The following is a 27,880-nucleotide window of genomic DNA, read 5'->3' as shown; positions in this document are numbered from 1 at the left end:
ACATGTACTTTATTCATATTTCATATATGTTTGTTTACAATTATACAAAAATACAGAATACAGTAGAGTTTTCACCCAGAATACCAACCAGGCATTAATAACATTTGCTTTTTGGCACCCAGACTTATTTCCTGCCTAGAGCCATTTGACTCACTCACTGAAGATAGATGGATTGAATGACTCGCACACTCAAAAGGACTGTTCAGGATGCATCAGAACACATTACGACTCACATAGGAACAGTATTAAAGGGCAGTCATTCTCTTGACTAATGCAAGAAATTGCTTACTTTCTGGCTTCTCCGCATTAGACATACTGCTGCTTCTGGCTCTTGCATAGACAGGAAAATGGGAGACCATGTTTTTTTTTTTTTTTCCTATTTTTTTTGTTCACAGCTTAGACCTGTTGCAGCTCATTATATTCAAAGACCATGTATAAAAGCAACTTTTGACATAGTATACCTTGTTTGCTCATTTGTGGCTAGAGAAGCCCGTATCTCTGTCAGAATATGGGAAACTGCATGTAATAGTCTTCATGTGGAGAAGCACAACCTAAAGGTAACTGTAGAGAAAGTCTCAGGTCTAAACTGCCATAGATATTATACTTCAATACGGTTCAAAAATGCATCCTTGAAAGGAAGCAACTGACTGAAAACTTTGAAATTGCAATACTTTGTCATACCACAAGTTTAGATATTTCCTCAAAAAGTACTGTTGGTGTAGACTACACGGACACCAAAGTGTTATACTTTTTCCTAACACAGACTCGGCTCGCCATAAAGAACATGTCACAGGAAATTTGTCATGATCAAAAGCATTCCTCAAAAATGCATTTTTGAACATTTTCTTGCAGTTCAACACTAAAAACAATACCACACGAAAAAATTCCAGCTATTGATGCTGAAAGGTAAAGTTGATCTGAACTATATGAACACCAATGTGGTATACATAAAAAAACAAAAACAAAAAAAGCAAAACAAAACATATATTTAATTTTGCACAATATACTCTTTACTCCTATATGAAAAAATTCCCAACATATAGTCCCAAATACACAGGAAACAAGCAGTTACCAGATTAAAAGTTTCCTATAGGATATAAAGGATAAAATGTAACGTGGACAGAAAAGTTAAAACCACTGCAGTTTGTTCAGCCATTTTAGTTTTCACATTCTGAAACACTGCTTTCCTAGATCCAAATCTTTACTGGGCACAAGTCAAACGAACTTAACTCTCAGTTAAAAATAAAAGAAGAAGAGAGACTGGAACTCCTGTCTGTTATTTTTCTCTGCCCTGTAATGATCTCGCCACTCTGCTAAAACACGGAAACATGGACGGGCTTTTACATTTCCACACGAGTCACTCACACCAACCAAACAAGGCACAAAAACATGAATGGACAATGTAAGACCACATATGTAAGAGAAACACTCAAACTAGATATAGATACTGATGTTTGTGTCCTGCCAGTTATGTCATTGTCAGGTATGTGTCTGATGGGAAAGGTCACAGTCAGTGTGTCCTAATCACACTGCTACCTCTTTATTGATTGTCATTAAAAATATTCATAATTACTTGACTACAACCCATCATAATTTATTGGATTCCCTACTTTGTCTTTGGGCAAGGCTGTGAAGATTAGTTTCCTTTTTAAATAGTTTAACCCTGCTGCCCGTTTCCTCAATACTGTGATAAGTTGGCGCAACTTTAAGGCAAAAAATTCAATATGTGGAGAACTTTGTGGATTATAAAGGTAAGGGGCATTTTTGTCAATTTTTAAAAACTCATATCATCTGTTGACCTTTATTAGCATTTTAATTTTGATAAATACACTTACTATTTCATCAGATTTTCTACGAGTGCTTTTCCTGTGCATCACTAATTCTGGCAGTATTGAAAGGCAAAGTAAGCAAGAACAGATGAAACCTTATGAGTGAACAGTCTACACTTGATGAGCCTGATTTACGATTACATTTGGTCCTTGAACGAACAGTTTAAAAGAAAGATAGTTTATCATAAAAATCTAAATGCTAAGGTCTTTGTTGAATATTTCTGTTTCTGTCTCAAACAATTTAGTGTTTTTTTCCTTTGAGGAATGGCCATCAAGAAATCTCTTATGTAACAGTTTTTGCCTTGCAAACATAGATGTGTGTAAAGTAAAAAATAAAGGCATTGTTGAACTAAAACATTTGCTAAGGGAGGCCGATTGCTGTCTTATATGTGCCTGTCTTCTATGTTCTGAAAAACTCACCTTTAAATTAAAAAACAAATAATATTAATCCACAGACGTCATCCCTGATACTTGTTAGCAGAATGTCATTGCAGATTTTAACAGTCTAGATCTAAGTTAGTCAAAGCAGCATATTCTGTATACATGTGTTCTCACACATTCTAAATCACCCGAGTTATATATACGCACAACAACAACAACACCAATAAGAAAATGACACTTGTTTAGGAGGAATATGTTTTGGGGTTTGCGATGTGTTAGTATACAGAACCTTTTTTCTTTTCTTTTTTAAATGTGTGGCCCTTTAGTAATGGTGCTCTTAAATGACTTAACTTCAGACATTATAGTTGCATGAACAGCAGCCACTGAGTGCTGCCACCAATAAATAAATACATCATATATCCCCATGGGTACATACTGTACTTAAAGCAGATAATGTGACTACATCTTGGAACAACAAAGATTAACATTATTAATCTTAAGGAAACCTTGGAGGCAGAGGAAACTGTGGAGCTGTTGAAGGTGTGGTTAACATGAGGGTCACCGGAGGTAGTAATTCAGGCTTAAGTTCATACAAGACATAACCAGCATAACACTGGTCACCTTGTGGTATGTTCCTTGAAAATGAAGCGGCAGGCCCAAAAACACAGCCAGACTGAATGACACGCTGGTAAAAAGACATAGCTTTCCCCCAAAGATCTGTCGATCCAGCAGATTCTGATGAATGATTAGTCGGAGCCATAGAGTCCAAGGATGAGTGTGGAACAGGAGTTTATAACAGCAAATATCTCACTTTTTTCTCAAAAGCATGCAGTCTTAGAAGAAAGGCAAGCTTATCCACATGATATAAGTGTGTGATTAAACCAGAACAGTCTTGGTGATGTAATATGCCATCGTGAATCTGGAGAGCAGTCATGAACAGGCCTTTCGCCTCTACGGTCTCACAATGGAATTCAGCTTCGTGTTTTCTTTTCACCCTTGGACACCAACAGGAGAAAAGGGTAGAACCCTGTGAGAAAGTAGAGTGAGATGAGGTTTTAGAGCTTTTTGAAATGTATTTGCTCTAATGTTAGTTGCTCTTATTTACAGCAATGTCAAAAATCTTACCAAATACACCGAAGAACACCAAATGCAGAAGCCTTACACTATTTCAATGACGTTCAGCATGTTCCTGCAGTTGAACAGACAGACATTATCTTTCAGTGAAAGAAAAAGAAGAAGCAGAAGAACAAACAAGAAAAGACATCAAGAACAACAGAGATGGCTTTCACATGACAGGAGTCAAGGTTCGTACAGTAGGACAACGTGAGCAATGCAATCAAGACGCTTGAAAAGTGTAGGAAAACTACTTTTGTCATTTTTTTTTACTAGTCCTGGCAGTAAATATATATCTTCAAACCTTTTTCTATGATGTGAATATATACGCCTCCTAGCTACTTTATCAGGCAAAGTTAACTAATGGAAATTAATCAATCACATGGAAACAAATTAATGCATTTAAGCATTTAGACACAGTCACGGTGACCTGCTGAAAGCTAAACCAAGCATAAGAATAAAAGGTGATTTAAATGAGTTTGAAAGTGGCATGTTTGTTGGTGCCATGCTGGCTGGGATTTTCCCCACACAACCACCACTTCTAGGGTTTACAGAAAATGGTCCAAAAATAAGAGAAAAGAAAATATCCAGTGAGTGGCAGTCCTCTTGGTTAAAATGTTTTGTTGAAGTCAGAGGAGATTGGTCTGATTGCTTTCAGTTGCTAGGTAGGTTACAACAAGGAAGCATCATATTTGAAGAAGATGGCTACAGCAGCAGAGGCCTGCAAAGATCATATCTTCTGTCAGCTAAGAACAACAAACTGCCACAATTCACACAGGCGAAAACTGGAAAGCGCAAGGAAAATTGTTTCCTTGTCTGATGGTTTGGCAATAAGACAATAAGATGGTAGAGTCAGAAGTTGGGTTCATCACCATGAAAGTGTGCATCCATCCGACTTTGTATGAGCGTTTCAGACAAGTGTCGGTGCAATGGTGTGGAGCAGCGGTCCCCAAACCCCAGGTCACGGACCCGTACCGGAGTCGTTTGAACCGGGCCGCAAGAGTTGAGGCTTGGGTGTGAAATTTATGGTTTTCGGAGTTTTTATGAATTTTTATTGATTTTTTAAAATAATTTTTATCGTTAGCTCAGTTTCCCTGGGTCTTTTCCTGTGTATTATGAATAAATCTTTATTTTGGTACCGGTACTGGTTTTATTTTGCTGTATTTATCCCTGATACCTTAAAGGCCGTCAAAATATTGACATAAACCGGTTTGTAGCGCAAAAAAGGTTGGGGACTGCCGGTGCGGAGCATATTTCCTTGTCACACTTTGAGCCCCTTAGTATCAACTAAGCATTGTTTAAACACAACAGTCTACATGAGTGTTGTTGGCGACCATGTTCATCCCTTTATAACCACAGTGTGCCCATCTTGTGATGCCTGCTTCCAACAGGATAATGCGCCATGTCACAAAGCTCAGATTGTCTCAAGCTGGTTGCATGAACATGACACTGAGTTCAGTGTACTCAAATGGCCTCCATATCCACCAGATCTCAATCCAATAGAGCACCTTTGAGATGTGGAGATTTTCATCATGGGAATGCAATCAGGATATTTGCAGTAACAGTGCTGTGTCAGTCATGTCAGTGCTGTCATGAACCAAAATCTCTGTGGAATGTTTAGTACATTGTTGTGACGCCAACTCAGGACTAGCACAGAGGTGTCTCCTACACTTTTTAATATGGGTGGCAATATGGGGGCTATATATATGAGCACAAGAGAGAGGAAGACACCCTACAGTTAGGTGAAAAATTACCTTGTTATTTATTTTTTAATTTAAAATAATAACTTATTATTTTTTGTTTCTTGCCATTGGGCAAAAGTTAGGCTATTGACCTTCTTTAAAGAGTCTTGACTGCACAGTGATGATATTCTATGAAATATTTCTATGAAATCAGGGGACTTACAAAAGAGAGAATATGAAGGAAATGTAAAAAGTAAAGTAGCAGCAGAATTTGATACGAGTCTAAAGCCTAGGCCTAAAAATACTGTAATGATAAACACACAAAACATTTTCTACTACTAAATTCACAATTTTAACAAAACTCACACCTCCAATATTTCACTGCAAATTTGCTATTTTAGAGTTTTCATGCCTGAAGTAATACCTTTGATCTCTGTTTATATTTTTTTCTCTGTTGATCTTTTGTTTTCCCATTAAAAAGGTGAATAAATAGTACATAATTAACACACTGCTTGCTCAATCAGTTTTAAGCAACTAATCCAGCTGTAGTAAGAAGTCAGAGCATTATTTTACTGCTGAAAATTTGCATTGCCTGTAAATTAAAAACAAACAAACAAAAAAAGCTCACTTTTCTGATATTTCAGTATCTAGTGGTGCAGTCCCTTCTGTTCCTGTGAGTCCTTCTTCTGCAGGATTCTGTTGAACACCGTCCTGGTTCCTCCGTGATCTGACCTGTGCCAGGTTAAAAAATTCCTCTTAATTCCAAAGTTCACCACAAGGATCAACGAGGTGTGTAGAACAATGGCACAAAGTTGAAAGGCTGCCGCCAGCTCTCATAAACTCAATAGAACAAAGCACTATTGTATCTCTCGACATTTTCATGGGCTCATATCTCTTAGGTACTTCTGCTTAGTGTTTGAGGTCAAAGGTTGGCTCACCTTCCATACAAGCAAGAACACGATGGCTAAAAGTGGAATGAAGAGTAAGGAGAGAAGGCTTCTCTCCACCACCTCAGGCAGGAGTCTTTGTTGCTGACCTAGGATTAAAAGGACAAATTCTCTTGAAAATTACTTAAACTATGATTAAATATTAATAAATAAACTATGACTTTTTCTTCAGTGATTTCTCTTTTTTTGATAATTAAATTTTCTTTGTTTTTACTGTGAAAAGTAAAGATCATCACCAAATAAATATTATACCACACCTTATTTCTTAGTTCTTACTATCTTTAACATAAAGAGCATTTTGCTGCACAAACTACTGATAATGTGCAAAGATTTTCTTAGCATCCATTCAAATAAAATACTAAAATTTAATCTCTCTGGAGGTTAATGTGGTTATTAGGAAAGCAACAGTAAACAAAAAGAAACTTATTATATCACCATGTTCTTGATTCCCCCCCCCCCCCCCCCCCAAACACACACACACACACTTCAGTGTTTCTGTTGTGTTACTACAACCACTCTGCAATTCACTTACACTTCACACTGTAATGAATGTTTATGAATCAGTATTTAATGAAATGTACATTCTGTGTGCATTTCCACATGCAGTCACTCAAAACACTGACAACTTGTGAAGATGCAAAGCCCTGCAGGGGTTTTAACTGAGTAGGCAGGTAAACATTTAAAAGGACAAGATGAGGCACATGATGAGGAATTTGCCCCAAAGAGCACTGCTTGTCAAGTGACAGCATTCTGAGGACACTGGCTTACTTGATATCAAAAGTGAAAAAACACTGTTGCCCATTTGGCACACCAGCTGGACTGGTTTTGCAGCCCATTTTTTTCTCTGAAATATCCACAGACTTACTTGTTTTGCAGTCATTTGGACACAGTGGGCCATTACTGCTGGGAGTGGGGGACTCTGAAGGATAAACAGAAAAACACAAAAGAGATGGATTCAGAGTTGCCAGAAAACACAACAAGACAAATGAAAAAGTGACATAAAGGGATGGAAATTAAGGGAAGAGAGGAGTGTCAACATTTTATTGTCAGGTGTTAAAAAGGCACCTCAACACCACTTTTTCTACTCTCCCCTCAAACACGCACAATAGAGCTCATCCGACCACTCCGCAAAAGAAAAGCCAAGCGCTTGGGAAGATTGCTCTGTATTCAATGTGTAGACAATCAGGTTTCGGCTCTTTTCTTCCTTTTCACATGTGCTACCTTGGGACATCTTCCCTCGGTCCTGTGACTCAGCCGTGTCTCTATGGGCCATCTGACCGCTGAGAACATTTTTCAGCTCTTATCTTGCAAAGTTCTTGTGAAGAAATAATGGTTTGTGGATTAAAAGCTTCTCCAAACAGCCACAAGAGGTCTGTCCCAAATAAAGCCTTTTCACTATATTCCTAAGAGGGTGGCTGTAGTTTTACAAGCAGGAATGAACTTGTGACGGAAATGTTCAGGGTTTAAATGTATTTTTTTGGGAGGGCGTTTTCAAGAGTTAAGGTTAGTTTCTGAAAGCTGCCTGCTTTCCCACAGCTTTAACTTATGCCTCGGGTTTGTGTGTTTTATTGTTCTCAGTCCTTAGTTTAGATTCTTTTGTGAATTTATATTCTTGTTAGTATAGTTATAACATTAACGTTTTTTTGGATTATTTCTCAGAGTTTTAAAGTTTCATTTCCACCTGTGGCTTTGACAAGGCTTAGTTTTAATTTTGTGTAAACTTCTCTGAGTAATCTGGTATTAGTTCTTCGTAGTTTCCTAGTGTCTGTGTAGATTTAAGTGCTTGAGTTTGGGTTTATCCCACTTCCCCTGTGTTCCCTATATCTGCTGTTAAGTCTCCTTCTCTGTGTTAGACGTTTCCTTGTTTTGTTACTTTGTATTTTATTTTGGCAGTTTTTTTTTGTTTTGAATTTAGTTTTCCTTCCTGGCTATCCTTGACTTACCTGTGTACCAAGCTATTCCCTATTTTCCTGATCAGCCCTAGTGTGCCATGCAGTATAAATAGCCCAAGTCTCCTCTTGTCCTCTGCTGTGACGTCTGTCATTCTTTCTTTTCTCCTGGGCCCTATACTACAAAGCAACTTCAGCATACCCAGGGTCTCTTTCCCTTATCTGGATTCATTTACTGTGACATTTTTTAAGTCATTAAACTGGCTGTGTAAAAACATTTTTTTAAAGTACTCTGCAGCTGTCAATTATTTAATTCACAGTTCTCTGCAGTAAAAAAATTGTAAAAATTTACTTTGATTATAAGAAATAGTAGACGTTACACAAGTCAGAGTACACGTTTTAAACTGTCTTCTTTGAACAACGTCCAAAGAAAATAATTTTGCAATAACAGCCAGACTATGAAACTTGAAGGGTTCACTCATTAATTTAAACAGGTTGTCACTCCATTCCTGTCAGAATCGGCAGACTTGAAATGACTGCAAATGACTTTATAACCACTTCGCTCAGCTTCTTCTGTTGCTGCTCATATCTGTCTTCTTACTTTGACAGCTTTCTAGTAAGAACAAAGATCCACATTATAGAATTATATGTCCAAGAAACAGATTTACAATATAAGTAATTATAAAGTGGAACTGATTCCATCTTCTGACTGATTAATCTGCATATATTTTGAATCATCTGCAATGAATAAATGTCCAAATTTTCATTACTTATACACTGCTGGATAGCTCTATATTAACATAGTACCATATATTACTAGATAATTATTCATTTTAGGTAATATATATTTAACTAAAGTTTTGGAATAATTTGTATGAAGTACAATTGTACCAGAAATACAGTGACGTATAAGACGAAGGGAGAATAACATAGAAGTATTTAAATTGTATGCTTCTTTCAGCTGCTCCCTTATTCATAAGGAGTCATCACAGCGTGCAGCTCTGTATATTCGATTTGGCAAAATGAAGTACACTAAAATAATACATAAGCACTTGATTAAATGTCAATTCCACCACTGGTCCTATTTAGTGGCAGTGGGCACCCCCTCCTCCCCCTCTAGACGCGCTCGTGCTGTGTAGCCCTTTGGTTGCTAAGTATTAAACTGACTTCACAATATATCATGATATACCGTAATATATCTTATATGAAAATGTGATTAAACAATCTTTCTGCTTGTTACTGATCATCATTAAAAGCAATCCTATTCTGTTATTCTTTATTATTGTTACCTGACTTATGAGTACTAAACAGTGTTCTTTACTTTCAAGTGATTATACCTTCTTAAATTTTTCTCAACATTAATGAATGCAAATTGTTGATACAGAGAAAGTGGTAACTTCATAAAATAAAAAATGTTGTGCAAATCTTAAATTCATATCTTTCAGGGTACATGTAGAATATCAGGTGCATTACAAAGTGATCTTAACTGTGAAACTAAAATGTGAAAAATATGATTATCCTCTCCTGAGATTTTTTTGTTTTTTGTTTCCTTGCTGACTCTTTTCATGCAGAATGCAAAAAAGATGAATTCAAATTCAGATTGCGAAATCCAGACTACCTAAAAAACATCAGCTTTGTCCAACAAAAGCTGGACTGATTGATAGATATTTCGCCAGTCTTGTCATTTATTGTAGTGTGCTTTGGCTTAAAGCATCACACTCCAGATGGAGTGAACACGAGTGTGCAACATGCAGCTTGTTGTGGAGGCGTTACAACTGAACTTTTGCAGAAACACCTGAGATATATTAGTTCAAATAGTTCGACCCAGTGCTTTTTTTTTTTTTTAAATCTTCTGTTTTATTTTAATCAATAAGAATCTATAAGAGGAAATGCTGACTTTACATTTGACCACTGGCTCAAAAAAAGATCTACCCTTTTTTTGTAACACGAATTAAAGGCAAACACAAATGAGCAAACATTTATATATCACAAATGGCCTTATAGTAAATTTTCTGCAAAACCCAGTGCACAGTAGCTACAAACATGCTGCAATCAATACAACCTTTGCACAAGAATCCAGCAATAAAGCAACAAATCTCACACATCTCACACCTCAATTAACCATTTAGTTTTTCTTCATTTAAACTAATGAAATTACACGAACATGTCTAACAACATAAAAGTGTTATATAGAGTACTCACCTTCTGAATACTCGTCTATTAATGGTGGGTATGGTGAGGTGGGACAGGGAGGAACATCACAGTCGTGTGCATCTTCTTTATTCTGTGCAGCTCTGAGTAAATCTTCGATGAAGTCAAAGTATTGGTTGGTGTCAAACCTCTCTTCTCTATAGTGGCACTCAAAATCAAGCATGATGTCATTCTGGAAATACAGAGACACAATTTTCATTAAATACATTGATTTCATTTCTTTTTTCCTTCCAAAAAAATCTCTAATTTGCTACACACATGCAATCTTCGCTTTTCTACATATTATCACATGAAAGTGCATGACTATGCAAATGCTTCATGTATTTCAGACATTCAGTGTTCTTCAGCCTGTCATGTCTCGCTTGCAAAGCTGGTGTGAGAATAGCTTGTGAATTAACAGAGTAAGCATCATGACTCCTACTTTCTGAACCTAAACCAGTAGCGACCACGTATTTGAAACAGACTATATGCTGCGTAATACCTGTGAGAATAGGTAACTTTTTCAAAATGTTGAAAACCCATTTCTACCCATATTAAATGAAAATCATGTGACTGAATGCATACCTGAGGCTTGCATGCTTTCGTTCTTTCTTTCTTTTTTGCAGTCCAAAAATAACTTCATTCAAAATCATTCAGATTTAAATAATTAGGCCACTATATATTTTGATTATGTGTTTTTCATATACATTATCCAAATATATATAATGCACATTTCAACACTGTTTGTCATGGATGCTAGATCTGTGATGCAAAAGATAACCAGTAAACAATGAACTTACCAGATCCTGCATATGGACCCTTTGTTCTTGGAGTATCTGGATGAATATGCTAATGTTCTCTTTATTGGATGAAACGTTTCCAAACTTTTCTGATAACCTTACTAAGCTTTCCTCCAAATAGAAGATATTTAATTTCATCCAACACATCCCAGCCTGGAAAAAAAGGAACACATATGCAATATGAAATGCATGAACTGTGTGATACATACATGGCATAACATAGCAGCATAGCTGATGTGTTTACTGATAGTTTGACATGGGGATGTAGCTCAAAAAAGGTAATCATTGTCAGTGAGTTCATCGTCTTATGGCTCAGTCATACTAACGTAAATGGCAGCCTTGGAACTAGGAAAAAGTGGCAGTTGCGGTTACCAGCTGGTCACCCAGAGGTTGAGCATGCATCACGTTCAATCTCTGAGTAACCACTTTCAAAGGGAAGGTAATTACATAGGTAAGAAGCAACCAATGTCAAAACAGTTGTGGTCCAACTGACTGTAATCATTCTCAGACAGACTGTTGAAAGTTTGCCAGTAATTGCTGCCTAATTTATAAACACAGATTGTTAACGCACTGCAATTAATCTGAGTCAGTGTGTGGCGTTGAGTGCAGTCTGTGGCAATAGGGGACTAGACTTTGCACTTTTTGTTCACATATCAAAGTTAATTGCTGTATTATCACAAAGGATTCTATGTTATTAACAATTTGAACCAATCCAATTGCAAATTGATAGCAGACTGGTTCCATCTTATTGCTGTTTTATCACCATCCTGACGCACCAAAATCAATCCAAATATGCCAAATGACTCAGAGTGGCCATAAACCTGGTTCACCTCTTTGAAGTAACAATGTCAAATGCAAGGACAATTAAAGCATTTTTTTGTGCTTATCAGTTTGCTAGATTTGTCATAAATTTGGTTACTGCCTGTTCATTGAAAGATGTCACAATATCTTACCTCTTCTTTAGGAATGTACTCTAGAGGAATTAGGTAATCTTTAGGAATATTTTGTCTCTGTAAAAAAGAAAGTACAATAACATTAAACTGCAGGCAACATCATAAAAACATGAATTTTCATTCAGTTTGAAAATTTGTGAATTTACTATTATTGAAACCATGAACACAAAGACTTGGTGAAACAACTACACAGCTTTCTTTTTTGTTACTGTTAGACCTGTGTTCAGGTGCTAACTTTCTTTTTTCTCCTCTGTTGCCGAGTAGTTATTTAAAATATGTATTCTAGAAAGATAAACAGGTAGTTTTTACATTACACGGTTAAGTGATAGCAGTGATCAAATATGGCTCTCTGGAAAAATACAGTGTTTGCAGGTGTTTGACCTAAGACTTTCAAGATCTGCCATTGGTTTGAATACCGTTCTAATGCTTATGCATTGTGCTTTGTGTGTTCATTTGACTATATTTTAATAGCTATAATAGCTGTAGATTGTTCAGTGGTAGCCTGCCATGTATAACATACCAGAATAGACATTTAATTTAGAATTTTTCAATACAATTTAATTGCAGTGTTTCTCTTACCAAAGTGGAGAGTTTAGCGATGTCATTGGTCACTGGGTTGACGTTAAGTCTATCTGAATGCACCCCAAGCGTAATGAACAGCAGGAAATGGACACAGACGTGTATCCAACTCTGCAGGTCAGAAGGGACAAACATGTTTTGGCAATTAGTTACATCTTCAACATAAAAAGCCATTTATGATCAGAATCCCATGTGAGACATTAGATTAGAGTTTCACTGCACCTAAAAAACAAAAGAAAAAAAGTCACACTAAATCAGATTAAGAACATAAAGAGTGGATTTTGCAGCTGTTCCTGCAACTTTCCAAGATTTAGAGTTGTTGGTGTTTCCATGCTTAAGAACCCGGCCTCCCAAGCCTTTGGCCATTACTTGCACAAAGATGCGTTTTCTGTTATAGAAGTCAGCAAGAAATACAATTGGCAATGAAATAGGACAATTTTACAGCCATATAATAAATGTGTATTGCCAATGCTGTGTTGAGTACTATTCTTACTGGCTAGTCTTTATGGTGGAGACACATCAAAGCATTTTACAAGGACGTGTAATGTCACACCTGCAATGTTGGATAAATTATCAGTACTGTCTTTGTTCTGGAAAACCAATTCAAGTTATGTCTTAAATCTACGCAAAGGTCTTAAAGAATGCAATAAAGAGTCTGATAAGATGACTAACAGAATCCTTACTCAGAGGACTGCTTTCAGTTTCCACTTGCCTTCTGTTTTAACTGGCAGTTGCTTCAGTTGTAAGAGTATTTTAGTTCCTGGCTCTGCTTTAACTTCTAGTGAAGTGAAAAAAAGAAGTAGATTCTCTGCCATGCTGGAACAGAGTTGGGTAATGACACAGTACTAGATGTTATTTTTATTTTTCAATGACAAGGGATTTTTGTTGTCATTGTCTTACTACATGTTTTAATATTTTTATGGTCTCGTCAGGTCGAGGTAGATCATATGGGTAGCCAGAAATGAGAGAAAGAGCTACTTTAAAAGTCTTGAAGTATTATTTTGAGGCTGTTTAAGGCAAAATTGTAAAAGATAACAGCTACATAACAAATAACACAATGAATTACTTCTGATTCCATGCAAGAAACAAGTAAATGTAAATGTATTACATTTCCTGAATATCATACCCAATATTGTGTTGTAACATTTGATCTGGTGTTATTAAAAAAGACACACACACACACACACACCAAAAAACCCCAACAAGCATCAGAACACTTATATCAGGTCTGACTGTGATTAATTATATTAAATTTGTGTACTTAAATAGAAGATATCAGATGCCATACGTTAACCCTTTAAAATTTACATCCTTTGGATAATATCCCTTTTTGTCATATTGCTACTTGCCAAGTGTTAAAGTGATTAGAAACAGAGTGCTGCCATTTAAAGGAGATATTTGTTCTTAAAAACATATGTCTCGCATAGCTTCTCAAAGTTACTCTCAGGCTCGTGAAGAGACAGCTTGCAGTCTTTTGGCTGACCTGCTTCTTATGCAATGGATCCCTAATTCTCCTCTCAGTAAAGATGGGGGCCAAAAGGAGGAGAGCCCAAAAACACATTAGTAACCTTCAATGTGAACTTGCTGTTTGGTGGATAAAATTTTAAGTGTTTCACAAGGCGAACTATGCCATGTCTAATCTGGCAACCTTTATAACAAGATTTTGTTCTATTGTTAATGATGATCATACTATTTTGCAACAACTAACTGCGGCACAGACCTGGACCATCTACATTTCCCTGCCAGCCTGGGGTTGAGATCAGTAATTTTCAAATCTTCAAAGCCACCAGTGTTCCTCCTGTTACTATATGTAAGTCACAATAAGCCACAACAGGAAGCCAGTGGAACAATGATCCATCTACATCAGGAAATGCTAAAGGAAAAGAGCCAGCAAAGGGCAGATGGAATGTAATTCAATTCCTTGTAGCTTGTATCATCTAACTATTGTCTTTAAATGGAAGTCGGGGATAAAAAACAAGCAAGTTTGTTGGACACTTAAATTCATGAGTTATGCCTCAATCTTTAACCTCTAACCATATTTGTATAACAAATGAGGGATAATAAAAACAGAGTTCCCTATCTACAACTAAAGTACAATGTCGGGATTTTTCAGCAAAGCAAAACCTGATGTTTATCACACAACATCTCAAACCACTCCAATACTCTTGTTTTTTGTCTTTAACATACTGTCTGTACAGAATGTGTGCACAGTGATGCTCATGAACGAGAAACAAGTGTATCTGTTGTCTCCTTTAGGTTAATGTCCAGTGTCCAGGCTGCCCCTAATTTCTTTAGTATGGATTACATGCAGAAACTTGCTACAGTACCTGAGTGTATGGAGTTACAGGCTTACAATGAATTCAGCAGGCTAGAATCCTTACAATTCCTCTTCAAGCCACCATATCCGTCTGTTTACATTTCTTACATAGCTTAAGCTTACATAGCTTAATGGACATGCTCACTATATAAAAACATTTTTTTAAAAGATGATTCAGAGTGTCAAGTGTGCAGTTGTTGCTCATGCTGTAATTAAAAAAAAACCCCTGAGACTTCACACAGACTAGAAAGCATCCCATCAAATTTAAGTCAGTGGAAAGATTATTAAGAAAAAATGTGCTAATTATGTTTGGTCATTAAGGACATTCAGAAGACATGTTATCATTTCACTATCAAGCTAGTAAACAGCTAAACTGTTGTGCACATGTGGACCTCCTGTGACTGGTTTGCTATTATCAACATTATAATTTCTGAATGTTTGCAAATGCAAATATACTAACAAATAAAACTAAATAATAATAAATAAATACAACAAAAAACAGAAAACAAACAAACAAAACATCAGCAAAACACATCAGGTGGGGATGTAGTCACCATTCCAGGATCCTTATGAGACAGATTCATAACCCATGAAATAAATTAGCTGAGCACAACCAATCAACCAATGTTAGACTGGGTATAACATGTTAAAGAACTCGATTAACTTCTTGGTGCTGGCAAGTTAAGTGTCTTTCTGAAACAAATCTTCATAAGATTTATGGTTAGATTGGGCTGATGAGGGGAATAGGACAACTGCTTCAATTTTAGGTAGAGACCTGACATTTCTGTATAATTAGTGCAGATCCTATCACTATCCAAGAGGTTTTTAGTTTTATATCATATTATTCTATGAAAAGGTTTACTTAACATAGAAATTGAATACTTGAAATAGAATATGATGATGGCCTTTTGAGAGTGGCCAGAAAATACAGAATTTAAGTATTAAAACAAAACATTATTTAACATTTTCTTTTATTGACTGAGTCAGTATAATCAGATTATGTAATTGGTTAAAAGGAAAAAAGAAAAAAAAAGAAGAAGAAAAAAATCAAATGGCAGGACTCCTAGATCTGGATTACTACCAAAGTATAATTAATTGTTTCTTTGCTCCAAGGCTGATCTGTCTTCCTGGATTAGGAAAACCATTCATATGTTACTTCTGTACTGACAGGAGAAAAAAAGAACCCAAACTGTAGTTTAGAATTCCCATTCATATTTGTTGTATAATTCTCTATCATTTTGATTTTTATTCAGCAGAGGTTTAAGAGCAGACCTACCATTAAACATTTCAAACAAAAAATAACAACGGACGCAAACCTGTTTAGATTTCTGCTGTTGGATCAAAACAGCTGTTGACTTACTTTTGTGTGTTGGCAACACAGGAAGGAGGTACAGACTTACGCAAGGACACAATGTTAAAAAAAAAACACAATTGAAGAAATGCTGTGCGACAAGAACGACACTGAGTTTTAGCTTCACTTTTCAACAATTTTCACTGTTAAAACCTTGTTTTGTAAAACATAGAAATCATTTATTTCACCAAGTAGCAACTGTGTGGGACAACATTGCAACAATTATTGCTACTATATGGGTACTTTGAAGAAAATAATATAAAGATACTGGGAATTTGTAAAGCTGTGTGTAGAAATCAGTTGGTGCACAATACTGCTGCAATAAGTTCTATTTTACTTGAAGACGGTACAGTTATGGAAATCTAAGTCCTCTAAATGTACAATTTGCAAAGAGAGTGACTGTAATTTATGCACTCTGACCAAAAGTTATTTTTACAGTGCATGATAGTGGAAACATTCCTAAGACTATCAGTGTAATTTGACATCCATGTAAAATGTAAATGTAAATAGTATCATGTTGTCACATGATAGCATATACACCATATTTTTACACAACTGTATCTTATCGTGAGCTGTCTAATTTCAACAATAAAAATATATGGGAACTATCTTGTTAAAATAATACACATCAAAAAAACAAACAGATCTTGTTTCTAAAAGTTCCAGAAAGGCTCCGGGATTCCCAACACAGCTCAGGCCAAACATATCAATAAACAACAAGGCTTCAGTACCGACAGCACTTTGACTTACTCGAACTCGGTCATCTGAACATTTCCCTGATGCTTTCTGAATGACTTTCAGACAGAGGACACAGCTGCGCTAACAGGAGATGAAAGTGTCTCCCATGCACAAAATTGCATTTTTCTGTCTGACACTTTACAACCAGTAGTAGTAATAGTAGCATTATCAGAACCAAAATCATTGAATATTAGTTCACAAGCCTCCAAACTAAAGCCCTGTTCTCCATCATCAGGTGCATCACAGTTCTTGAGGCCTGCTGAAAGCCTGTTTTCTGTTTTCATTATAATGATGCAGATAATGATTATCCCGTCTGATTTTCCATCACCACTTTGAACCCGATGCCTAATTAGCTGAACAGGCTCTCCAGACTGCCGGGCTCGTGGCCCTCTTATCCACGTAATCTCATAAAAGCAGAGCACAGTACCTTGCATGACATTAGTCTACCATGGCAACATGCAGCCTGTTGTGTCAGATAGATGGACATTTCTCATAATCTTTTGCCTACATCACTGTTTTGAATTTTGCCATTAGTCATTAGTTCCCATGTTTTTCAATGAGGATTAAAACAGACCAGATGATGAAGGATGGGGAGGGAAAACACCAGGCTGCTGTTTCTGTCCAGATGTTCTTGAGTTGATCCAGGTTCAAGTTAACTGAGGGTTTCCAATGAATACCCTGGAATTTTTTAAACCTTTAAATGTGTTTTGTGTTTTTTTTCTTGTCTTTTTGTCAAAGAATATGTTAATTACTACCAGCTCGTTCTCTTCCTGATTCAACTCATCAGGAAGTAGTGTAGTCAAATTTCCATGTTAATATTTAAGCTCTTAGTGCACAAAAGAGAGAGTTCATTATTCTGGAGCTCTGGTTTTTTTGACCTCAAAAAACAGATACGACTTTAGAGATTCATTGAGAAATTCTAACTGCTGTACAAATGGAACTAATAAATTTATAAATTCACCTTAAGGTATAAAGAGTAAAAACTGTTTCCTTAACTAAGTCTGACACATTTACAAGCGACATTTGTCTTGAGTGGATAACTGTCAGACATCTGGGTTTCGGGGAATATTTTCCTTCCTGTTCAACTTGACAGCCCAAAGTACTCTACATTTTTGTCTCGGTACCCATTCAGATAAACTCTTTTCCTATAATTAAATATCAGCTACACTGTTGAAATGAGAAGCAGAATGATTTAAAGATTAAATTTAAAAAGAAAAAAAGAAAAAGAAAAATATATCAAAGATTATGGCTAGTGCACAATCCGCTAAATAAAGTATAGCTATTTTGTCACAAAATGAAACTGTATCCTATACACGAAGAGACATAACTTGTTGAGTAAACGGTGAATTTTATTGACACTGATTTAATGTGGATCTATAAAAACCCTAATTTGTTATATAGGGCTATTAACCCAGTTGACTTGACTGGTATAGCCCTACAAATAAACAGCTAACAGCTAACAGCTAAATACTTTGAATAGCTTAGAAGATAAAAAATTACTCGATCTGTTAACTATGTCTGATGGCTTACTTTTTAATTAAAAACATACAATAATCTCACACAGAAAGGTGGTCTCCAGAGGCCAATTTATTACCAGCAGCTGAGATCAATTAAACTACTATGGCCACAACAAACAAGTAGCGATAGCTAATGACAGATTTTCAGAGAAATGGCTCATTTAATACAACATGAAAACAATTTGTTTTGTTGTGTGTGCCATGAAGCATATGTTGTTGAGAAAAACAGGAAACAAACAAACCTATTCAAATGTCTAATGAGATCACACCTTGCCAACATTTAGGTAGAAATTAGACATCCCCTGCTGCGTTAAACAGTAGGTTTCAGAGATGAGAGTGCACCAAATGTTTCAGTCCTTTTAACCAAATAGCATCAACGTATGATTGATCTGGAGCAGATTAAATGCTTTAATGGTGAAAACACAAATAATGATCTTGCTAGGAAATTAAAAGGTAACACAGAGGAAAAGCCAATCCGCAGGTGTCTTTTGGAGACAGTTAAGTGTCTGCTGTTAATGTCATTTTTAGGGCAAAAGTCTATCCAGACTTATTGTGGTATGACACGACAGAGCAGTGGCCAAATCAGACTACTGTCGCTAAGACTTGTCCAAACATACGAGCATGTGCATGAAGAATTAAGGCTCCCATTATGGTAACTTACTGATCACACAATTTATTTATTGTTTATTTATTTTACAGTCAAAGCTATAATTTTAAATGTCAAAACAGGCTTGTTAATTGACTAAATAGGACATTCCTTGAATGCTACATGCTTAATAGAGGAGATGTTGAACTAAACAATGCATACTTTTAATTGCAATTATAGTGCACCGTTTGTGTCCAGCAGGAAATTGCATCTTGCTACTGTGAAAAAAAATTCAAAAAGGGAGGAAAAGGATAAAATGGTGCTGTGTACTCTACAATGTTTTTGTTGGAAAGGAAAAGAGTGGGAAAAAAATGTGTTTTATGATACTCTTACAATCCCTTTATATAGCCGCTTATCAACAAACAAGGGGTTAGACAGATCTGGTTAATATGCACTTACTGAAGAAGGGGAATTTTTCCTGGCCAACAGGGAAGAATCTTGAGTTGTGCAACTGTGCATTTTTTCAGATCATCTTACAGATGTAGGTGATATATTTCGCACCTTCTCACCAAAAGCTTTGCTAAATTTGTACAACATTTTCCTCATAAAAAAAACAATCATAATATTTTGAACTTGTGGTTCATTCTCGAATATGTGTATTGGTGGTCCATAGTTGTTAGTCTTATGGTAACCGGTTTATGGTAGATCAGTTTATCAGATTCAGATACTTTCACGCAAGTAGATCAACAGCTTCGTTGAAGGGTGCCCTGTACTTGATGCTGTTAAAAAGCAGTCTAACAGGAACAAGGAAGTATATTTCGATTACAGTGTGAGGCAGAGAATTCAACCATGACTGAGATAGAGGTACAGACATATTTTCCAATGACTAAAAGATAACAAATGCTCTCTCCTCAGACATTATGACTGTTGCATACTGAACTGCACAGACAGAAATGTTCAGCTGACAGTATGAATTACAGACAGTATACAATTCTTCAATTAAAAGAAATAGATTTTTAACAAAAGATTTAGGTTTCCAATTGTAGTTTATTCTTACTTTATTATTTGGGAAAGTGGGAAAGTATGTTGGCTCCTTTTGTTTTAAAAAAAAATTCCAGTGTAGTTTAGCTTTTGGTTTTGTTGCTAACCACTGAACACAACGTGCCAAAAAATGATCGCCTTGTGGCCGGGCCCTAGTCTGCATTGGGCTGCTCATGCATCTTTCAGTGTTAATGCACTGGCAATCCTGTGGCAAATACCACAAATGCAAATGAGCTGGAGGCAAGGGTCTGTGTTGTACGAACGTGGAATTTCCCGATAGTAGAGAAATTGCAGAAATAAATTTCGGCAACAACTTGAAGAATTATAAACTTTCTTGGAGATTGCACAACTGTATCTCCTTTTGCTAAACAAGAGGTGAATCCAGATATTTTTATTTACATGCTTAATGACCAGAAATGCAACTTTAAAGTTAAGATTAAAGTTAAAAATTGGACTTCAAAAGAGAATATTTGCCATATCGATATCTTGTTGCTACTGTTATCCTTGGGGGCTGCTGAACCTGGTCCAGACTGAATCTATTGGTAAATCGCAACCCTTTGAGGGTATATTAAGTTCGGTTAAATTCATTTTATATAACCAAAATCACTACAACAGTTGCCTCAAGGCGCCTTATATTGTAAGGAAAAGATTCTACATTAATACAGAGAAAGAATGAACAATCAGATTGCCCTCTATGAGCAAGCACTTGGTGACAGTGGGAAGGAAAAACTCCTTTTTAACAGGAAAAACAGGCAGAATTAGGCTAAGGGAGGAGAATCCATCTCCCATGGGGTGAGGAGAGAAGGACGGGACAAATTAATTCATTAAAGATTTAAGCTATGACTTAATGGATCACAATTTTTATACTTTATTTGTGTTAGATTACATTCAACAGAGTTGAAGTTGCAGATCTTTAGGGCAGGATCAGTAACAGTTGGTTTTTGACTTCAAAAGATTTATTCATTCTCCAGCTTACAGTATTTTATGGGAGAAGTATAAATGTTAGGTGTCGCTGTATATTTTCAAGGTTGTTAATTTTAGTCCTTAGAATAAAGAAACTGAGCTTTGTTAAGTGGGAATTTAACAAATAGTTTGGGGTTTAAAAGGGTTTTGGATGTAATGTTAAATTCACAAAACTAGTCACATTAAAGCTGACAGCAATTGAAAGTGACATTCCCTGAACCACAATTTAAGTTCACCACAGAACATGTCAGCCTTAAAGTAAAATGGATATGACAAAACCCACACACATTTCATTTATGTTTCTTAAACAGCCCAGATGACTAACACTGACTTTAAATTCTGTGTCAGTTGTCCTAACTGATCATGTGGAAACTTCAACTTGCAAGCTAATGGATTGGAAACACGAGGGAGTGAAAAAGCATCATCATCTTAATACCCCCTAGCAATTGTTCTGAATCAGATGTATACCACAGATGCTCAGTGATGGGATAATTTGTGCTCGTAAAAATATCTGAAGGGCCTGTATTCATAAGGGACACTGAATTTCTCATAATTATAAGAGTTCAAGGCAAGATGCCATTCTCAAATGAAGAAAGAAGGTCCTTAAAAGAGAATGGACACACATGTGCAGCCACAGTATGAATAGTGTGTTAATTATATGAGATATTTCTTCAGAGAAAAGATGAACTAATCCACAAAACAGATGATGTGTTTTCACTTATTCTGCGAAAGCTTTTTCCAAAAAAACAACAACAAAAAACAAACAAAACAGAAAAAAAACAACCCAGAAACCATATTAACTAAAAATCCTGCTTTGACGCAGCAACAACTAAATCCACACATAAACTCTAGTTTAAAGGTAACAGATTATAAGCTTCACAATTGTGAGGTGTCACCTGACAGCAGGAGAAGTTCACTACTTTCAAAAGAAATTGCACAAGAGTTAAATCCAAAGCTCACGGAGGTACTTAAAATGATGTTATAGATGCTCTTTGAGAAACCTTAATCCCTAAATGTAAACCTTTAAAGCACCAGCTCAACCAGATTTTGACTTTGCCTGACTGTAGACTGTAACAAGCAGATTAAAGAAGGTGAAGAAAGGAGAGGTTCCTTTAATAAGAAGTACTGTGGGTCCATAGCTGATTCACACTATGCACTTATGTCTCTTGGCTAAAGCAGAAACCACTCTGAAACACTTTGCCCTGTGGGAACAGGCATACATTTTAACAGAATTACAGAGTCTGTGGTGGTGAGACCAAAAGCATTCATCATTTATTAATATTTCAAAAGAAATCGATTGCTGTTCTAAAAATTTGTGGAATACTTTCAAATTTCAATTGCAATTTCTCTGCTCCAAACACTCCAAAACCAAATCTTTGACATATTTAATGACATAAATCACAGCAAAACCCATAAAATCCTCTTTGGGAAGCTGCAACTGTTTACCTTTTGTCTTGCTCTTTATTGGTCGTGTTTATAAATCAGTCATGCAGTCATTAAAATAAGAAAATGAGATGCAGAAATGTCTCTCCAAGCAGTTGTTTAAACTCAACTTCTCGTTGAGAAATAAAGTTCTGAGACGAATAAATCCTGCAAGGCCACACACAGTGCATCGAGTCTACACTTACCAGTCCAATACGTTATACTAAACAGCAAATAAGGGATCATTTGAGATTTTTGGACTTTTACAGAGGGAAAATGAAAAAGGGCCATGTTAACTGCTACTAATTGCTTCTGACAAATAGATCCCTATGGTTTCTGCTCAAAATATTTTGCCAATCTACAGAACAGACCCATCTGCTTGGCTCTGGTCATGTACCCTCTTCCTTGTGATGGTAATTTCCCCAATAATGTTTGCATTCACATGACATCAAGTCACAGCGCCTTTTGTATAGAGACCAAACCCAGGTTTGATAAATCGTTGAACTGATCCAACCAGTCATTTCAGGCTTGCACATCAGTTAGAAAACAGCCTGCAGGAATTCCTAACTGACAGACCTCAGCATGAAGTGGTTAATGGATCAGAGTTCTATAAACATTGATTTTAAACTCTCAGGAATTGCTTAAATCGTGTTTTCTTTCTCCTTGCTGGCTTTATGAGCACTTTGTGAAAGGTCTTCTACACTCTTGCATAAAGACAAACATACTTAAGGTCATCTGACACATAAAAGATGACTGGAAGAGAAGAGCTCTGCGGTTCTGTATCCCAAACATCACTGAAGTCAAGAATGATTTTCAAACAGGTATAGACACAGGCACCTTTCTAGCAAAATATTGCACTCAAAGACATGTGCCCTTCATGGGAGAGTTAGGTTAGACAGGGGATAAAAACAAGGCCTTTGGTGAATCTGGGACAGGACACTGAATGTCTTGTTCCTGCAGAAATAAGACATCAAACGCTCAGACACGAGGCCTGGGCTCTGTGACAGAAGAAAATCCTGTAATTCAATCCAGGTTTGCAGTGTTGCTTTTATGGTGTTGCTTTACAAATCTTTTTCCACAAGGGCAAAGTCACCATTTAAGACCATAATTACACAGAGCTGTAGAGCAAAATATAGCACTTTGCAAACAAAGAAAAAACACGCACACACACGCTAATAAAACATAGGTTTGGTAGTCATCTAATAGCTGTATGTTTAGCTCCTATACATTCCCTTCAATATTGCTGATGTTCTGAATGGTTTTTATAGGTGGAAGAAATCATTTTGAGAGAACAAGCATTTCTTTTTTGGCTCCAGCAGTTTTTGGTTCTTGAAAAAAGGTTTAAATTCTAGGAAGTACTGAATTCCTCCTGTTTGGACCTGGATGGTGCATATGGGGTGAGCATTTTGCAACTGAACATCAGCTCTGTCTGCTTTAATTTTCACAGTTGCTGAACTGTGCAAGCTTTGTCTGCTAAAACACTGCTTTTGGCTATTTCCTCTTCTTCACAAAAGACCTTGAAATTGGTCCTTCAGTTCTATGAATGTCCCCTGATTGAGGTTTCATTTCATTGGGCTATGATGAGATTAAACATGTTTGCAATATCAATCTTTAACCACTAATACTCTGATATGAAGCAATTTCAGTTATACTCAGAATCAATTATTCAAACATTTCCCACAGGGCATAAAAACAAAATAACAACCAAAGCGGATTCATTTTCATTTTCACCAATAACATGTGATCCTTAAGATAAATAAACCTCTCCAATCCCATGCAACCTCGAGTTAGGTGGCTCAATCATCACAAGTTACTGTAGAGACCAGCGTGCTCATAAACTGGTTAATTCTTGCTGTCAAATAAACCACAGCACACAGAACTTTATTCTAAACTTAAAGGCATTCAGATTGTGTTACAGAAGAGCAGGTGGGAAATGATCGCCAATAAATCTAATCAATGTAATGGTGCAACAGTTAAAAAATAAACCTGACAGGACGACTATCTGAAAAACTATCCAAGCATTTAGATACGTTCAGTTAAAATGCCAAATAAAAATTCAGCAATGATGAGTCTCATTCACAACAAAGCAAATAACGTGTGGATAGATATGCAGTGACGCATGGGCTGTGATTAAAATGTGAGTCATAGGGTCGACTTGATATGTAGCACTGACAAACAGACACTCATCAGTAGCGTGAGCTGCTCATGTGTTTAACAAGACATTAGCTAACATAACTGGCAGCCTACCTGGGAATTTCACTGGTTTAATGCTTTATCTTCATAGGTGGCATAAATTCCCTCGAGCTGCTGATGTTAATGAATGTGAAAGAGCCAGTGGAAACTAGTGTTGACTTTAATATAGTCTAGTGCGGTTTCTAAAAAGCCATAAGCATCTCAAAGCACTAAATATGTCATGCAACAGCAGCAACACCTCGTTATGCATTGAATGGGTTTCACACAGCCCAGCATGCAGGCTCTAATTTAATGCTTTGTGTTTCCTTTCCTGCTGTTAATATAATCTCATTGTTAACTAATTCATTCAGCTGTGATTACTGGAGAGTGTAATTCTGACACATTAACACCCACTTTGCTGCAACGCCTACCTGCAGCATGCCTTCTGGAACATGACACAAATCTAATTATTCAGAGAGGCCTGTCATTCGATTTTGTGATTTGTCTTCAAGTCAGAACCTTCAAGTTTATATTTCCTGCACATCAAAAAAAACAAAAACAAAAGAGAAAAATTTAGTTTACTTGAGGGATTCGATTGCGTGCTGGTCCTCAGCAGGCCAGAGGCCACAACAATAAAGTAGAAGGAAACTGAGCCTGGATTATGTGAGCTGTGGGCCTTTGGATTTACAGCCTGTGCTGGACTTGGCTCCAATAGCCAAACCATGTGTGTGTCTAAATTATCCTGGTGCTGAAATACTCCAGTGCCTCTTCACCTGCCTTGTGTCACTTTATTTGGATTGAAATGTTTAATTTGGGCAAACAACACAGTCAGTATACAGAGAGCAGACTGTAAAACATCACAGGGATCTTTGGAGGAGCAGGGAGCTGACAAGATGACTTGTCAAAATCTTAGCTGTCTGAATGTTTTGCTTGAATCTTTCAATCTTTCTGCTGAATTAACAGTAAAAAGCTAAATTCCTTCGTGTGTCAGGAAGGGCACAGGAGACCAGATACATGATGTCTCTCTAAACCTCACACAGCTCAAAGCCCTGCGTGGCTGGCATCAGAAAACTAGCGCTCCCTACTGGTGCCAAATGTTCTGTGGTGTGATGCAACAAGCCAGCACTCATGCTTGTTTCCCCACATTTGTGTGCCATAGCTTGTTTTTATGAATGCTCGAGTTTATTCAAAAATCTCTGACAAATGACACCTTTATTAGAGTGCATTTGAAACATATACTAATCTATTGCTACATGCCCTAACGTTCATGAAAATTATGAGAGGAATAAACAAGGAGCTCTCCATCGCCAAGGAATACCAGAAATATTTCATTTTTTCAACAGATTTGATACATCTAAATAAAATAAATAAAATGTTTATTTTATTTTCCTCTTCTGATAACAGAGGAGCACACCTCAAACTGCTGCAATATCAGTACATGAAGAAAAGATGGAAGGTGTCCTTTATTGCAGGCAACCACACAGAACAACTTACTGTATAACTTCATTAAAAAAAAGAATAAAGGAAACTGCTCAGAATGAGATTAACTGTGGCAGACATGCCCAGCCTTAGTCTGCGAAACTTCAAAGACTTCCCTTATGCATGGACATACACGTACACACCCTGGTATATCCATATTGACGTGTTTCATGTCCTTTGATTTATTTATTTTTTTAATCTGATTTAGTCATTAATATGGGCTTAAGCTGCCAAGCAGAGTGAGGCTAAGATTAGTCAAAAACCTGAAATGCACAGGGTTCAGTTACACAGCCTAGAGATGAGATTTAGGTTAAACCTTCCTATGTTTAGTTTAGCTAACAGGCGCAGCACGCAGATACGCAAACTAATTTCTTTCCATTTCATGCAGCAGACTTTCTAACGTCAAGATATATGCATGGTTTCCAACGACGGAAACGGGCTTCAATTTAGATAAAATTTTAACATTTTGCCTAAAGCAGTTGCTTGTGCTCAGGTGAGGACCTGCCGGTATAGATTTGGAGGCTCAAACCTTTCACCGCGGGAATAAAAATGACAGATTGGTAAAACGCCGAAATTAAATAGAAATTCACTGATTTGCCAAATGTAATGGTGATGTTAAACTGTGCATTTAGTCTTCTGCTTGTAGCCTACAGTTTTCAATCAGCCAAGTCATAGGTCAGAGACTACAGTGTCAAGGCTCGCAGACGGAGCTCGAAGTGGCCTCGCAGCGCACATAAAGCAGGCTGATGAATAACCTGCAGTCCATGGAAAAACGGCAGATAAAAGAGCATATCAATTACCAGAAAACAAGCAAAGAGCCACTGACATATGCACACATAAAGAAATACAGTGGCACGCTGTCCTGCATTGCACCTTATTAACCTCGGCTTAATTTACCTGCTAGTGATTTGTGTCAGCCTGGCGAGGTGGATAAAATATGGCCTCAACATCAAGCCGTGTAATTCTGCAAGCATCACCATTCTCACTGAGTAAAGTAGTGTTACTCTATAAACTACAACTCAAACGGAAACACCGTCCATTTACGAAGGTGTGCATGCAGCAATCATAAACTCTAACCTACAGGTTGAAAATTACTTAACCACCATGCGCTTCACACATCAGTGCAATCATTTTAACAGTTAGCACTGGATAGTTACGCACGGCGCAAACCGTTCTCAGAAGTGAGGGCTGAAGTGACAGGGCGGTGTGGTTAAACTTACTAATCGGGGTGCAGTGAGGACGCTGCTCCTCCAGCGAAATAAGGAAGACGCAAATGTGCCACAATCATCATACAGTGTGCACAGGTGGAACATTTTTAGCAAACATAACTTTAAGGAGGAAATCAGGTTTGCCACTTGGCAACCAAATCAAGCCACATCACAGCGTCAAAGGGAGGAAAGAAGCGGGACCCAGACGACTTGATCCCGCTGTCACTTATATCCTGTAATTAGTCGGAAACACGTCCCCTCGGTTTATTCAAATACAACGCAAACTTGTTACAAATAAAAATCGTGCCAGATCTATACGGTTTTCCGGTTACTCGAGAGCAGGAGAAACAAGTCCCGCTGCGTAAGCCGCAGATTAAACAATGTATTCCGGAAAACCAACGAACAGACAAAAAAAAAAAAACATCTACTTACTTTTGACTTCTTCATATGGAATGACAGGAGCAAATCCAGTGTGTCCGAAAGCCTATTTTATTTTACTTCTACGGGGAGGAAAGGGGTTGTCATCATCCTGTGTGCACATATCCAATGCCTAAGTCAGCGGTATCCAAGTGGAGGAGAAAAGGAAAAGCCCAAAAGGAGAAGATCGGCAAAACAACGTGATATTTAACTTTTAAAATGTGCAGCCTCTAGGCTAATAATGTGTGGCATATAGCCCAGCTATCTACAACATAGATCCAGACACTGAGCGCTTGCAGCACAAGA

General features: G+C 37.0%; 1 protein-coding gene across 1 annotated transcript; it reads right to left on the bottom strand.

Annotated features, from left to right (window-relative positions):
• On the bottom strand, positions 1-27,880 carry kitlga (kit ligand a). Its single transcript, XM_063479110.1, has 10 exons — positions 27,590-27,880; positions 12,364-12,474; positions 11,785-11,841; positions 10,832-10,984; positions 10,044-10,224; positions 6,818-6,871; positions 5,944-6,041; positions 5,634-5,737; positions 3,336-3,399; positions 1-3,237 (listed from the first exon to the last, which is right to left on the bottom strand). Exons 1-9 carry the CDS (start codon positions 27,602-27,604, stop codon positions 3,369-3,371), a joined length of 804 nt encoding a protein of 267 aa, XP_063335180.1. The 5' UTR covers positions 27,605-27,880; the 3' UTR covers positions 1-3,237; positions 3,336-3,368.

The sequence above is a fragment of the Pelmatolapia mariae genome, linkage group LG7 (assembly GCF_036321145.2).
Source record: "Pelmatolapia mariae isolate MD_Pm_ZW linkage group LG7, Pm_UMD_F_2, whole genome shotgun sequence".
NCBI lineage: Eukaryota > Metazoa > Chordata > Actinopteri > Cichliformes > Cichlidae > Pelmatolapia > Pelmatolapia mariae.
This window is presented reverse-complemented; position numbering and strand designations above follow the sequence as displayed.

Coding starts and splice junctions, on each gene's coding strand:
- kitlga (XM_063479110.1), bottom strand. Junction 6,872..10,043: donor AATAGACGAGTATTCAGAAG/GTGAGTACTCTA, acceptor TTTATCCTTCAG/AGTCCCCCACTCCCAGCAGT. Junction 6,042..6,817: donor TCCAAATGACTGCAAAACAA/GTAAGTCTGTGG, acceptor TTTTAATCCTAG/GTCAGCAACAAAGACTCCTG.